The 15,170-nt window shown below is 44.0% G+C and overlaps 2 protein-coding genes across 2 annotated transcripts in view; one reads left to right on the top strand and one right to left on the bottom strand.

The window, feature by feature from the left end:
* LOC118367187 (ly6/PLAUR domain-containing protein 1-like) overlaps positions 1-9,658 on the top strand; it is a 43,630-nt gene extending 33,972 nt beyond the window's left edge. The window contains exon 3 of the mRNA XM_035750327.2: positions 6,738-9,658. Within this exon, the coding sequence (XP_035606220.2) occupies positions 6,738-6,994 (257 nt within the window). The 3' untranslated portion in view covers positions 6,995-9,658. The remainder of the gene's footprint in view (positions 1-6,737) is intronic.
* Positions 9,659-9,807: 149 nt separating this feature from the next.
* LOC118367186 (G-protein coupled receptor 39-like) overlaps positions 9,808-15,170 on the bottom strand; it is a 59,405-nt gene continuing 54,042 nt past the window's right edge. Inside the window, exon 3 of the mRNA XM_035750326.1 lies at positions 9,808-11,012. Coding sequence (XP_035606219.1) covers positions 10,510-11,012 — 503 coding nt within the window. The 3' untranslated portion in view covers positions 9,808-10,509. The remainder of the gene's footprint in view (positions 11,013-15,170) is intronic.

The following is a 15,170-nucleotide window of genomic DNA, read 5'->3' as shown; positions in this document are numbered from 1 at the left end:
TATTTTTTTATTATACTAGCTACCATGTTACATCTTTGTAAGGGAGAGTGGTAAAAGCTAGCTAGCTACCCATGGATGACAAATCTAGATAGCTAAGCCCTGGCACAATCTCAACATGTTTTCCAATTTGGTCAATAAACGTTACAAAATCGTCAAACTCATGACACATTTAATTAACAATGTTATTTCACTATTTTGAGACTTACATTGCACTTTTGCACATTACAAACCTTTAGGCTTGTTGGGTTGGGTTGTTGGCTAGGTTAGGTTGTGTTTCGGAGGATGCATGGCTCTCGACCTTCGCCTCTCCCGAGTCCGTACGGGAGTTGCAGCGATGAGACAAGACTGTAACTACTACCAATTGGATACCATGAAATCGGGTGGTAAAATATATATCTTTTTTTTTATAGAGCGTCTGCTAAATGACAAAAATGATTATATGTAAATATCTACTGTTGCCTCTTACAAGACAAATTGTAAACATCAGAATGACAAATTGGTACTCAGAATGGCACTGCAATGGGATAGCTGCCGTTTTACAGGCTCCTGACCAATTCTGCTATTTTTTTCTGATCTTAACTTATTTTGTACATAATGTTTCCGGCCATCGTTTTCTATGACCGGAAAGAGTTTCTGGACATCAGAACAGAGATCACTAACCTCGATTTGGATGAAGATTCGTACTTCAATGAGTTGGCGGTGCTGGACATACTGCTCACCCCGGACCAGGCCTAAATCCCAAAGACAACTTAAGCGATGCCTACATACTGGCACCCTGATGAAACTACTTTGCAGTGTAAATAGTCCTCTCTCTACCCTGCGTTCTTTTGGCAAACATAAAATCACTAGAGATTAAACTGGATGAGCTCCCTTCAATAGTATCCAATCAATAGGACCTATGTTTCTCAGAGTCGTGGCTGAACAAGGACATGGATAATATACATCTAGTTGATTTTTCTATTCATCATCAAGACCATACAGCAGCTTGGGGTATGGTTAGGGAGAGGGGTATGTCTGTTAACAACAGCTGGTGCTCGCTCTGTAATATTATAAGGAAGTCTTGTAGTTCTGTTCGCTGGATTTAGAATACCGCATGATAAGCTGTAGACCATACTATTTACCAAGAAGGTTTTCATCTATATTTTTCATAGCAGTCTATTTATCCCCACAAACTGATGCTGGCATTAAGATTGCACTCAACGAACTGTATAGGGCCATAAGCAAACAAACAAATAAATGCTCATCCATTTCTACCAGCATGTCAACTGTGAGACAAAATGTAGATCACCTTTACTCCACACACAGAAATGCATACTCTCCCTCACCCTCCATTTCCCCAAAACTCTATCCCCCTGATTCCTGCATTCAAGCAAATACTTAAACAGGAAGTGCCATTAACGCCCTCAATACAGAAGTGGTCAGATGAAGAAGATGCTAAGCTACAGGACTGTTTCGTTGGCACAGACTGGAATATGTTTCGACATTCATCCAATGGCATTGAGGAATTTACCACATCAGTCACCAGCTTAAGTAATAGGTGCATGGTTAACATCATTCCCACAGTGACCGTACGTACATATTGTCACGTCCTGACCATAGAGAGCTGTTTATTCTCTGTTGGTTGGGGCGTGATAGTGACTAGGGTGGGTCATCTAGGTGATTAATGATTTATGTTGGCTGGTATGGTTCCCAATCAGAGACAGCTGTTTATCGTTGTCTCTGATTGGGGATCATATTTAGGTAGCCATTTCCCCATTGTGATTTGTGGGATCTTGACTATGTATAGTTGCCTAGTAGCACTGTTAATGTCACATTTCATTTGTGCTTTATTGTTTTGTTTGGTGAGTTTCGATGTATTAAAATATGTGGAATTCTACGCACGCTGCATCTTCGTCCAATCATTATGACGAACGTGACAGAAGATCCCACCACCAAAGGACCAAGCAGCGTGGTCAGGAGGAGCAGTGATCCTGGGCCCAGGAGAAAAATGAGTGGAGGACATCATGGACATGGGAGGAAGTTATGACATGGGACAAGACCCTGCCATGGAAGCAGGCAGAGGCCGCGAAGGAGGATCAACGGCGACTCTGAAGTTCATGACCACGACAGAAGCCTGAGAGGCAGCCCCAAAAAAACATTTGGGAGGGGCACACGGGTTGGCCGGCGAAGCCGAGGGGCGAGTCTGAGAGCGAAGAAGAATATTGGGATAGACTGAGTGAGGAGTATTGTGAGATAGTTGAGGGGAGTGATGAGGTAGAGTGGGTGTTTTGGTGTCTGGAGCAAGACAGTCGCCATGAGGAGCGTGGGACTAGTCAGGCACCATGTTTTGCGGAGATACAAAATGTGTCTCCAGTGCGCATCCACAGCCCGGTGCTTTCTGTGCCAGCTCCTCGCACTTGCCGTGCGAAAGGGAGCATCCAGCCAGGATGGGTTGTGCCGGGTGGGTCATCTGATGATGAATGGTTTATGTTGACCTGGTATGGTTCCCAATCAGAGACAGCTGTTTATCGTCTCATATTTAGGTAGCCATTTTCCCCATTGTGATATGTGGGATCTTGAATATGTATAGTTGCCTAGTAGCACTGTTAGCGTCACGTTTCGTTTGTGCTTTATCGTTTTGTTTGGTGAGTTTCGATTTATTAAAATATGTGGAACTCTATGCACACTGTGCCTTGGTCCGATCATTATGACGAACATGACACATATCCCAACCCGAAGCCATGGATTATAGGAAACTTCCACACTGAGCTAAAGGCTAGAGCTGCCACTTTCAAGGAGCGGAACACTAATCTGGACGTTTATAAAAATCATGCTACGACCTCAGACGAGCCATCAAGCAGGCAAAGAAAGCATCAATACAGGACTAAGATTAAATCCAACTACACCGGCTCTGATGCTCATCGGATGTGTCAGGGCTTGCAAATTATCACGGATTACAAAGGGAAACCCAGCCACAAGCTGCCCAGTGACGCAAACCTACCAGACGAGCTAAATGCCTTCTATGCTCGCTTCGAGGCAAGCAACACTGAACCATGCATAAAAGCACCAGCTGTTCCAGACGACTGTATGATCACGCTCTCCATAGCTGATTTGAGTAAGCTTTAAACAGGTTAACATTCAGCATGCCCAAGCACGCTAAGGTAACCTGTCTAAATTACTTTGAAATGCTTTGAAACAGCCTAGACCCACTCCAATTCGTATACCGCCCAAACAGATCCACAGATGACACAATCTCTAATGCACTTCACAATGTCCTCTCCCACCTGGACAAGAGGAACACCTATGCGAGAGTGCTGTTCATTGACTACAGTTCAGCACCATTGTGTCCTCCAAGCTCATCACTAAGCTAAGGAAAACACATCCGCAACACTGACCCTCAATACGGGGGGCCCTCAGAGGTGCATGCTTAGTCCCCTCCTGTACTCCCTTTTCACCCATGACCGCGTGGCCAGGCATGACTCCAACACCATCAGCCTATAGGGAGGAGGTCAGAGACCTGACAATGTGGTGCCAGGAAAACAACCTCTCCCTCAATGTCAGCAAGACAAAGGAACTGATCGTGGACTACAGGGAATGGAGGGCTGACCACGACCCCGTTTACATTAACTGGGCTGTGGTGAAGTGGGCCGAGAGCTTCAAGTTCCTCAGTGTGCATATCACTAAAGATCTAGCATGGTCACATACACCAACACAGTTGTGAAGAGGGCACAACAATGCCTATTCCCCCTCAGAAGGCTAAAAGATTTGGTATGGGCCCTCAGATCCTCAAAAAAGTTTTACAACTGCATCACTGTGAGCATCTTAACAGGCTGCATCACCACTAGGTATGGCAACTGCTTGGCATCCGACTGCAAGGCGCTACAGAGGGTAATGTGTACAGCCCAGTACATCGCTGGGGCCGAGCTCCCTGCCATCCAAGAGGGCCCTAGAAATTGTCAAAGACTCCAGCCACCCAAGTCATAGACTGTTCTCTCTGCTACCGCATGGCAAGCAGTACCGATGCACCAAGTCTGGAACCAACAGGACCCTGAACAGCTTCTACCCCCAAAGCCATGAGACTGATAAATAGTTAAATAGTTAACCAAATAGCTATTCGGACTGCATTGACCCTTTTTGCACTAACTTTTTGACTCTTCACATATGCTGCTGCTACTGTTTATTATACTATATATCCTATTGGCTAGTCACCTTATTCCTAGTTATATTTACATATTTACCTCAATTACCTCATACCGCTGCACATTGACATGGTACTTGTACCCTGTGCCAAGTTATCATTACTCATTGTGTATTTATTTTTCATTTTATTATTACATGTTATTCATTTTCTATTATTTCTCTATTTTCTTTCTCTGCATTGTTGGGAAGGGCCAGTAAGTCTCCACCTGTTTATGAAGCATATGACAAGTTACATTTCATTTAAGCTATTGTCTTTCATTTAAGTACAGTGTTCCACAACCTGAAAGCTTTGCGTGTTACAAACACTCAGAGTCTTTGTGGCGTGCCAGGATATCCATCCCCTCGCATTTAGCCCACAAAGCCATAATGTTGTAGGCTATACTTACTCTGTTCACAATTGATAGTTTGATACCAGTTGGGAAGAGATAAGTGGAATTACAATATTGTCTTTGTAAATGGGACACCAACTGTAAACAATTTCTTTATGACACTGTTCTCCGTGTTGAGTTAAGCCTCTCCCTATAACTGCATTTCATGCTTTGCTTTGCATGTCCTGTTGACACTGGTTATTCACATACATATATGTATATACAAAAGTATGTGGACACCCCTTCAAATTAGTGGATTTGGCTATTTCAGCCACACCTGTTGCTGAAAAGTGTATAAAATCGAGCACAAAGCCATGAAATCTCCGTAGACAAACATTGGCAGTAAAATGGCATTACTAAAGTGCTCAGTAACTTACAACGTGGCCCGTCATAGGATACCACCTTTCCAACAAGTCAGTTCATCAAATGTCTGCCCTGTTAGAGTTGCCCTGGTCAACTGTAAGTGCTGTTATTGTGAAGTGGAAACGTCTAGGAGCAACAATGGCTCAGCTGTGAAGTGCTAGGCTACACAAGCTCACAGAACGGGACCGCCGAGTGCTGAAGCGCATAGCGAGTAAAAAATAGTCTGTCCTCGGTTGCAACTCTTACTACCGAGTTCCAAACTGCCTCTGGAAGTAAGGCCAGCACAAGAACTGTTCATTGTGAGCTTCATGAAATGGGTCTCCATGGCCGAGCAGCAGCACACAAGCCTACGATCACCATGTGCAATGATAAGTGTCGCTGGAGTTGTGTAAAGCTCGCCACCATTGGACTCTGGAGCAGTGGAAATGTGCTGTTTTTCATAATTTGGGCTAGGCCCCTTAGTTCCAGTGAAGGGAAATCTTAATGCTACGATTCTGTGCTTCCAGCTTTGTGGCAACAGTTTGTTGATGGACTTTTCCTGTTTCAGCATGACAATGCCCCCCATGTACAAAGAAGGGGCCATACAGAAATGGTTTATCGAGAACGGTGTGGAAGAACTTGACAGGCCTGCACAGAGCCCTGACCTCAACCCCGTCGAACACCTTTGGGATGAATTGGAACGCTGACTGCGAGCCAGGCTTAATCGCCAAACATCAGAGCCCGACCTCACTAATGCTCTTGTGGCTGAATGGAAGCAAGTCCCCACAGCAATGTTCCAACATCTAGTGGAAAGCCTTCCCAACTCCATATTAATGACCATGATTTTGGAATGAGATGTTCGACAAGCAGGTGTCCACATACTTTTGGTCATTTAGTGTAAGTATCACTCTCAGACTCAGCTAATTTTCGTCTTCCCTGTATTGTATGCCACAAGTCTACATGTACATTGCACTCTAAATGATAAGCACTGCCACACCCAATGTCCTCTCACAATATGATTACACTACAGCAGAAAATTCATACTCTGCAAAATTCTTAACATAATCGTTCTCAAGAGCCCGATATCTTGAACATAACAGAAATTCGGTGGCCTTGAGAACCTTCATGCAAAACCAATGGACACGGCCACGGGTAATAATCTTCAAGAGAATCAACTCGAAGGCATACGAATACATAGCCATCCAGGTGATTATTGGTGCATACCTTGTAATTGTAATTTTCATGGACTGACTTTTATCTCAGAATGATGACTAATGCATCTTCTGTGACCCAGGAGGACCTCCTTCTGCTATTGTGCGTTTGGTAACAAGGTACTGAAGAGGGCATACATTACCTGACTCCATTACTTGGTAATTGGTTTTCTTTGTGGAGACACAGCTTGTAGATTCACTATGGGATCACTGAATTAGTAAAGAAGCTCTCTCAAGAGTCTCACCTTGACCACGCCATCTAGTTGGCGTGACCGAACCCTGGATACATGTTTTAGTTATGCCACACACTGTACATGGAGATCGGGAAATCGATCGATGGACGATTTTCCAAATGTACATTAATGTCTAACAACAGATCTAATAACTTGTCTGTGCACTGTATGGCTGTATTACAATGTATTAATTATTAGAACTCCTCTAATAAACCACACATTTTAGGTGTAGATTTGCTGTATTTTATTTTATTTTCATGTCTTCCCGACCAGCCCGGTTCCAGCAACTATGGTGGCTGGCTAACCAAGCCCACAGTGTAGTACAGCTCAGCTTACCTCAGAGGTGTGTTATAAGTATCTTGGCACACAGTATCTAATGGCGATGTTTCTGTCCTTTTTTTCAGGAAAACACTACCGCAAGTCCTGTGCCTCGTCTGGTGCCTGCCTCATCGCCTCCTCTGGCTACCAGCAGTTCTGCACGGGGAAACTCAACTCAGTGTGCATCAGCTGCTGCAACACACCCCTCTGTAATGGACCGCGTCAGAAGAAACAGAGTTCCAGAAAAAGAGTTCCCTCTGCTGCCTCATCTCTAATCCCACCACACAGCCTCGCCCTCATTTTTATTCCCTTCCTCCTGCACCCATCCTCCATATTCTGCTGACAGAGCCTATGATTGGCTGGTTTGGTCTCATCAAGACTGTGGTCCAGCTTTTGGACTCAGCCTGTGTTTCAGTGAAAGGTTTCCCAGCCTGTACGGTGTCCATATCTTTAATGGATGTGTGACACTTTCCTAACATGGACACCGTATTTAGAAAATGTCCTAATATGGACAGTAACTTGGGGTCTAAAGGCATTGACTGAAATGAGGTATTGATCCTGACAAATATGTTTATCGAGTGAGTCAGGTGCACCACATGTTTGATAGACAATAGGCAGGTTAACCAATGACCCAAGTTTATTTGACAAAAGCAAGCTATGTGTAATGGAAACGGAAGATATAGATCGACAAACATTTTATCCATTTGACAGGGGTGTATTTATCTTTTGCTGAACTTTCCTTATTGCTACAATGATGATGGAAACAGTGTTTTTAAAAATAAATGCTGATTGCCACCAGTCAAAAGTTTGGACAGACCTACTCATTCCAGGATTTTTCTTTATTTTGACTATTTTCTACATTGTAGAATAATAGTGGACACATCAAAACTATGAAATAACACATAGAATCATGTGGTAACCAAAAAGGCGTTAAACAAATCAACATATATCTTCAATTTGAGATTCTTCAAAGTAGCCTCCATTTGCCCTGATGACAGCTTTTTGCACCCTCTTGGCATTCTCTCAACCAGCTTCATGAGGTATTTACCTGGAATGCATTTCAATTTTAACAGGTGTGCCTTGTTAAAAGTTAATTTGTGGAATTTCTTTCCTTCTTAATGCATTTGAGCCAATCAGTTGCGTTGTGACAAGGTAGAGTTGGTATACAGAAGATAACCCTATTTGGTAAAAGCCCACGTCTATATTATGGCAAGAACAGCTCAAATAATCAAAGAGAAACAACAGCCCTCTGTTAATTTAAGACATGAAGGTCAGTCAATGCGGAGCATTTCAAGAACTTTGAAAGTTTCTTCAAGTGCAGTCGCAGAAACCATCAAGCGCTATGATGAAACTGGCTCTCATGAGGACCGCACAGGAATGGAAGACTCAGAGTTACATCTGCTACAGAGGATAATATCATTAGAGTTACGAGCCTCAGAAATTGCAGCCCAAATAAATGCTTCATAGAGTTCAAGTAACAGACACATCTCAACATCAACTGTTCAGAGGAAACTGTGTGAATCAGGTCTTCATGGTTGAATTGCTGCAAAGAAACCACTACTAAAGGACACCAATAAGAAGAAGAGACTTGCTTGAGCCAAGAAACATGAGCAATGGACATTAGACCGGTGGAAATCTGTCCTTCGGTCTGATGACTCCAAATTTGAGATTTTTGGACTCATCCACTCTGTCTCTGTGAGACGCAGAGTAGGTGAACGGATGATTTCCACATTTGTGGTTCCCACCGTGAAGCATGGAGGAGGAGGTGTGATGGCGTGGTGGCGTGGAGTTGCTTTGCTGGTTACACTGTCAGTGATTTATTTAGAATTCAAGGCACACTTAACCATGGCTACCACAGCATTCTGCAGCGATACGCCATCCCATCTGGTTTGAGCTTAGTGGTTTGAGCTTATCATTTATTTTTCAACAGGACAATGACCAACACGCTTCCAGGCTGTGTAAGGGCTATTTGACCAAGAAGAAGAGTGATGGAGTGCTGCATCCGATGACCAGGCCTCCACAATCCCCCAACCTCAACCTAATTGAGATGGTTTGGGATGAGTTGGACCGTGGAGTGAAGGAAAAGCAGCCAACAGGGGCTCAGCATATGTGGGAACTCCTTCAAGACTGTTGGAAAAGCATTCCAGGTGAAGCTGGTTGAGAGAATGCCAAGCGTGTGCATGGCTGTCATAAAGGCAAAGGGTGGCTACTTTGAGGAATCTCAAATATAAAATATATTTTGATTTGTTTAACACTTTTTTGGTTAGAACATGATTCCATATGTGTTATTTCATAGTTTTGATGTATTCACTATTATTCTGCCATGTGTAAAATAGTAAAAATAAAGAAAAATCCTTGAACTAATAGCTGTGTCCAAACTTTTGACTAGTACTGTATGCTGGGCACATGATGTCATCGCATTACTTTAAAGCTCCACTCCACGTTTAGTTCTAAATGCCAACTGCTTGCAACAACAACAAAAAATACTATAAAATTAATGTTTCTTTGCAGGACAAGGATTGTCCTGACTTTCACAAAGGCCTGAATTGCTTTGCCTAGCTTTTCTTGCCCTGCTGGCAAGTTTTACCATCCAATTATTTCAGATCTACATTAGTGTAAGTTTCACCATGGCATGGACGGTGGCAGTACGTTGGCACATGATAATTATTATAATGTGGCAAATATTAGTAAATGATTTCATTTTATCAACGTTGCTGGCTTTTGCAAGCCTACCTGAGAAATTAAACAAATAGGTGGGAGGGCATACTGGCTGTCGCCAAATTATTAATGCGCTATTTGCCTAAATGTGTAATAGAATCACTTAAACCACATTTTATTAGACAATGTAGGTTTTTGCTAAAAAACAAAAGTTTTTTTAGGTGTGACATCACTATGTACAGCTGTTTTTATTGACACAAGATAGTTAATTGGAAACCGTAACAGGCAATTGTCACATGTATTTTCTATGCAGACTTTCTAAATGTCAACAAAAAAAATCACTGGACAAGTTAATGGAAACATAGCTGTTGACTGGCCAACTGAGGGCACTAGAAGGTAATATGTACATTTATAGATGAACTGGATGAGGTATATTTGTACAGTAGATGAAATGGAGTACAGAGACAAAAGATGAAGAAAAACACAAATAACACAACAGAGGAAGTGACCATTTTTAATGTTAAAATAATGATGCTGATACCGTAGTGATGAAACATAAATTACATTTGTCTTGAGATCAAATCATATGCACTGGGTCCAATTTAGTAAGTGGTCAACTCTGTCAGTGGATGCCATACAAATGAATGGAAAAGTATACTTTGGACACAATGTACAATGCAGACACCATGTCATGATGAATAATGTTGAGCTTAGTTTTCAGTGGCATATTAAGTGACTGTGAACATATGAGTTACAGTAGGGCCAAGAGAAGTGTCATCTCATGTAATGGAAACAAATCACTGTAATTAAACACTGTTCAAATATCAAGCTTTTCCAGTGTTCCAGGTATTACAATGTACAGTATGAGATGAAATTGGTCAAAATGTCCAGACTGTTCTTTGACTGGATGTATGTTAGACTCCTCACATATTATGTCTGTAGAGGCACCTCTCTGACAAATCAGCTTGTGGCAGATTGTTGAAATCTGAGTTGGATGACACCCTGTATCCCTCTCCGATGAACTGAATACTGTAATACTGAACACAGCTAAGTGTCTCTCTTTTGGTTCATCTTTCAAAGTCACCTAGAAGTCTTTCTGGACTGTATTGACTCACAACGTCAATTCTACTTCATAACCTCAGCCGAGAAGCATGCTAGAGCACAAGTCAAAACAACTGTCATACGTGTATTTTAATAAACTTATATTTCAGTCTCTTCGGGGATGTTTCCCTTTCCGGCTGAATTTGAAAGTGATTCATCGGTTGTGGGGAGGGCCTCCTCAGGGCTGCGAGGGGGAGTGTCCTTAGGACTATGGAAGGTAGTGAATGTAGGCATCTTGAACTCCTTGCTCTGAGTCTGAGTAGACCTGTTGCCACCACCACGACGCAGTGACTTTAGCAGGGGCCGCAGTGAGCGGGCCGAGTTGGCCTCGAAGCTCCTCAGAGTCCGTTTGTTTACGTGCTCGATGGTGAGGCGGCAGCGTAGCACCTGGACGAAGACCTGTCGGAACTGGCGGGAAGAGAGGTTGTACAGGAAGGGGTTGAGCACGGAACTAAGGTAGAAGAAGGTGTCGGCCACAGGGTGCAGCACCACATAGTTGCGGAAGTAGGACATGGACCAGCTGGACTTGGGCACGGCGGCAGTCATCAGGCGACGCACCTGGTTGGGCAGCCAGCACACGGTAAGGGAGCCCACGATTAAACCTGAGAAAGAGGGAGGGAGAGCGAGAGAGAGAGGGAAGGAAGGAAACCACACCTGGGTTAAAATATATGCATATTAAGTATTTGTTATTTAAATACTTGTTTTCTGTGTATTTTCAAGTGAAGTGGCTAAATCAGCGACTTCTATTTGAAGTATTTGAAAGTATTTTCAAATAACTTCCTATAAATAGCAAGAACTATTTTCAAATATTTATTTACAAATATATTATTTCAAATACCACCTAGACGACCTGGGTTCAAATGCATGGGGCGTTTAAATATTTCATATTTTAAAATACACTGAGTGTGGCAAATAAACCTGATAGATATCTTGCAGCTCCAACAAAACGAGTAATAATTTTAAATTTTTTAAAGATAAAGATACAAAGTGGTAATTAGAAACAACAACAAAATGACAATTTTAAAAGCTAGGAAAATGTATATAAATCAGAATTAAACAACAGTTGGACTGTTCCTATAGCCTTCTTAGACTCAACAACTCTGAAACAATTATCAGCAGACAAAAAATAATGAATAAAAACAGAGATCACCCAAGAATAAATATTAGATGCTGTTAAAACAGTTGCATGGAGAAAAGCACCAAGAATTAATGGCTTTCCCATAGAATTCTATTAAGTAATTTGGGTCAAAGTAGCCCCCCTACTTACATATGACAACACGTCACTCAATTCAGTACTACCTAGTTCCATGTATCAAACAGTTAATTCAGTCAAATTAAAACCAGGAAAATCTGGAGAGTCCTCTGCTGATTAAAGACCCACAAGATGAAATAATTGTGACAAAATAATAACAAAGATTAAAAGCAATAGAATTGCAAACGTCACACCAGACTTCATATACACTACCGTTCAAAGTTTGGGGTCACTTAGACATTTTTTGTACATTAAAATAACATCAAATTGTTCAGAAATACAGTGTAGACATTGTTAATGTTGTAAATGACTATTGTAGCTGGGAACAGCAGAATGTTTATGGATGATCTACATAGGCACACAGAGGCCCATTATCAGCAACCATGTTAGCTAATCCAGGTTCGTCCTTTTAAAAGGCTAATTGATCATTAGAAAACCCTTTTGCAATTATGTTAGAACAAGCTGAAAACTGTTGTTCTGACTAAAGAAGCAATAAATCTGGCCTTCTTTAGACTAGTTGTCACGCCCTGGTCTAAGTATTTTGTGTTTTTCTTCATGTATTGGGTCAGGCCAGGGTGTGGCATGGAGTTTTTGTATTGTGGTGTGTTTTGTCTTGGGGTTTTGGTGTGTATGTATTTGGATTGTAGCTAGTGGGGTTATCTAGCAAAGTCTATGGCTGTCTGGAGTGGTCCTCAATCAGAGGCAGGTGCTTATCGTTGTCTCTGATTGGGAACCATATTTTGGCAGCCATATTCTTTGAGTTTGTCGTGGGTGATTGTCTTGACGTCCTTATTCTGTGTTAGTTTGCACCAGTTTAGGCTGTTTTTTTATTTTATTTTTTATTACGTTTATTCTTTTGTAGAGTTTGTTTTTTGGATTCGTGTTACGTTTGTTTTATTAAACATGGATCACAATATACACGTTGCAGTTTGGTCTGACTCTCCTTCACCACATGAAAACCGTGACAGAATCACCCACCACAAACGGACCAAGCAGCGTGTCAACAGGCAGGAGCAGCCCAAAGAGGAGCTGTGTATTAAGGAGTTCTGGACATGTGAGAGGACCCTGGGCTAAACCAGGGGAGTGTAGCCGCCCAAAGGTGCAGCAGGCACCGTGTTATGCAGTGGTGCACACGGTGCAGTATATTCCAGCTCCGCGTATCGGCCGGGCTAGATTGAGCGTCGAGCCAAATGCCATGAAGCCGGCTCTACGCATCTGGTCCCCAGTGCGTCTCCTTGGGCCGGCTTACATGGCACCAGCCTTGCGCTCGGTGTCTCCGGTTCGCCTACATAGCCCAGTACGGGCTATTCCACCTCGCCGCACTGGCAGGGCGACCGAGAGTATTCAACCAGGTAAGGTTGGGCAGGCTCGGTGCTCAAGACCTCCAGTGCGCCTGCACGGTCCGGTCTATCCAGTACCACCTCCACACACCAGCCCTCCGGTGGCAGCTCCCTGCACCAGGCTTCCTGTGCGTGTCCTCGGCCCAGTACCACCAGTGCCAGCACCACGCATCAGGCCTACAGTGCGCCTCTCCTGCGCTGTCGGAGCCTTTCTCCTCTCCTGCGCTGCCGGAGTCTCCCGCCTGTCCGGCGCCGCTGCCGGAGTCTCCCGCCTGTCCGGCGCCGCTGCCGGAGTCTCCCGCCTGTCCGGTGCCAGAGCCCCTCTGCCCAGCGCCGCCAGTCTGTCAGGATCAGCCAGGATCCGCCAGTCAGCCAGGATCCGCCAGTCAGCCAGGATCTGCCAGATCTGCTAGTCAGCCAGGATCTGCCAGTTAGCCAGGATCTGCCGGAACCACCAGCAAGCCAGGATCTGGTAGATCCATCAACCTGCCTGAGCTTCCTCTCACTCCCGAGCTTCCTCTCACTCCCGAGCTTCCTCTCACTCCCGAGCTTCCTCTCACTCCCGAGCTTCCTCTCACTCCCGAGCTTCCTCTCACTCCCGAGCTTTCTCTCACTCCCGAGCTTCCCTTCAGTCCCGAGCTGTCCTTCAGTCCCAATCTGCTCCTCAGTCCAGTGGGGTTCTGGGTGAGGACTACTAGGCCATGGTCGGCGGTGAGGGTGGTCTATCCAGGGACGCGAGGAGAGGGGACTAAGACATTGACTGAGTGGGTTCCACGTCCCGCGCCGGAGCCGCCACCATGGACAGACGCCCACCCGGACCCTCCCTATTGTTTTGAGGTGTGTTCGGGAGTCCGCACCTTAGGGGGGGGGGGGGTTCTGTGACGCCCTGGTCTAAGTATTTTGTGTTTTTCTTCATGTATTGGGTCAGGCCAGGGTGTGGCATGGAGTTTTTGTATTGTGGTGTGTTTTGTCTTGGGGTTTTGGTGTGTATGTATTTGGGATTGTAGCTAGTGGGGTTATCTAGCAAAGTCTATGGCTGTCTGGAGTGGTTCTCAATCAGAGGCAGGTACTTATCGTTGTCTGATTGGGAACCATATTTAGGCAGCCATATTCTTTGAGTTTGTCGTGGGTGATTGTCCTGAGTGTCTTGACGTCCTTATTCTGTGTTAGTTTGCACCAGTTTAGGCTGTTTCGGTTTTCATTACGTTTATTGTTTTGTAGAGTTTGTGTTTTGGATTCGTGTTACGTTTGTTTTATTAAACATGGATCACAATATACACGCTGCAGTTTGGTCCGACTCTCCTTCACCACATGAAAACCGTGACACTAGTTGAGTATCTGGAGCATCAGCATTTGTGGGTTTGATTACAGGCTCTAAATGGCCAGACACAAAGAATTTACTTCTGAAACTCATCAGTCTATTGTTGTTCTGAGAAATGAAGGCTATTCCATGTGAGAAATTGCCAAAAAACTGAAGATCTTGTACAACGCTGTGTAGTACTCCCTTCACAGAACAGCACAATCTGGCGCTAACCAGAATAGAAAGAGGAGTGGGAGGCCCCAGTGCGCAAGAGGACAAGTACATTATAGTATCTAGTTTGAGAAACAGAAGCCTCACAAGTCCTCAACTGGCAGCTTCATTTAATAGTACCCGCAAAACACCAGTCTCGAACGTCAACAGTGAAGAGGCGACACCGGGATGCTGGCCTTCTATGCAGAGTTCCTCTGTCCAGTGTGTTATTTTGCCCATCTTAATCTTTTCTTTTTATTGGCCAGTCTGAGCTATGGCTTTTTCTTTGCAACTCTGCCTAGAAGGCACGCATCCCAGAGTCGCCTCTTCACTGTTGATGTTGAAACTGGTGTTTTGCGGGTACTATTTAATGAAGCTGCCAGTTGAGGAATTGTGAGGCGTCTGTTTCTCAAACTAGACACTCAGTTGACTAACTGTAGCCCCTCTGTTGCTCTGCACAACTCATGTCAGCCTCCTTTGCCTTATTTCATCAATGACCCATTTTTGACCACTGGCCTGCCGTTGGCTGGATGTCCATTGACCATTCTAGATACACACAGGAATCAGTTGAGCGAGAACCGTACCCCGTTCAAAGGCACTTAAATATTTTGTCTTGCCCATTCACCCTCTGAATATCACACATAACAATCCATGTCTC

This window comes from Oncorhynchus keta, chromosome 34 (genome assembly GCF_023373465.1).
Source record: "Oncorhynchus keta strain PuntledgeMale-10-30-2019 chromosome 34, Oket_V2, whole genome shotgun sequence".
Taxonomy (NCBI): Eukaryota; Metazoa; Chordata; class Actinopteri; order Salmoniformes; family Salmonidae; genus Oncorhynchus; species Oncorhynchus keta.
The sequence above is the reverse complement of the archived record's forward strand: the minus strand, read 5'-3'. Positions and strand labels throughout refer to the sequence as shown.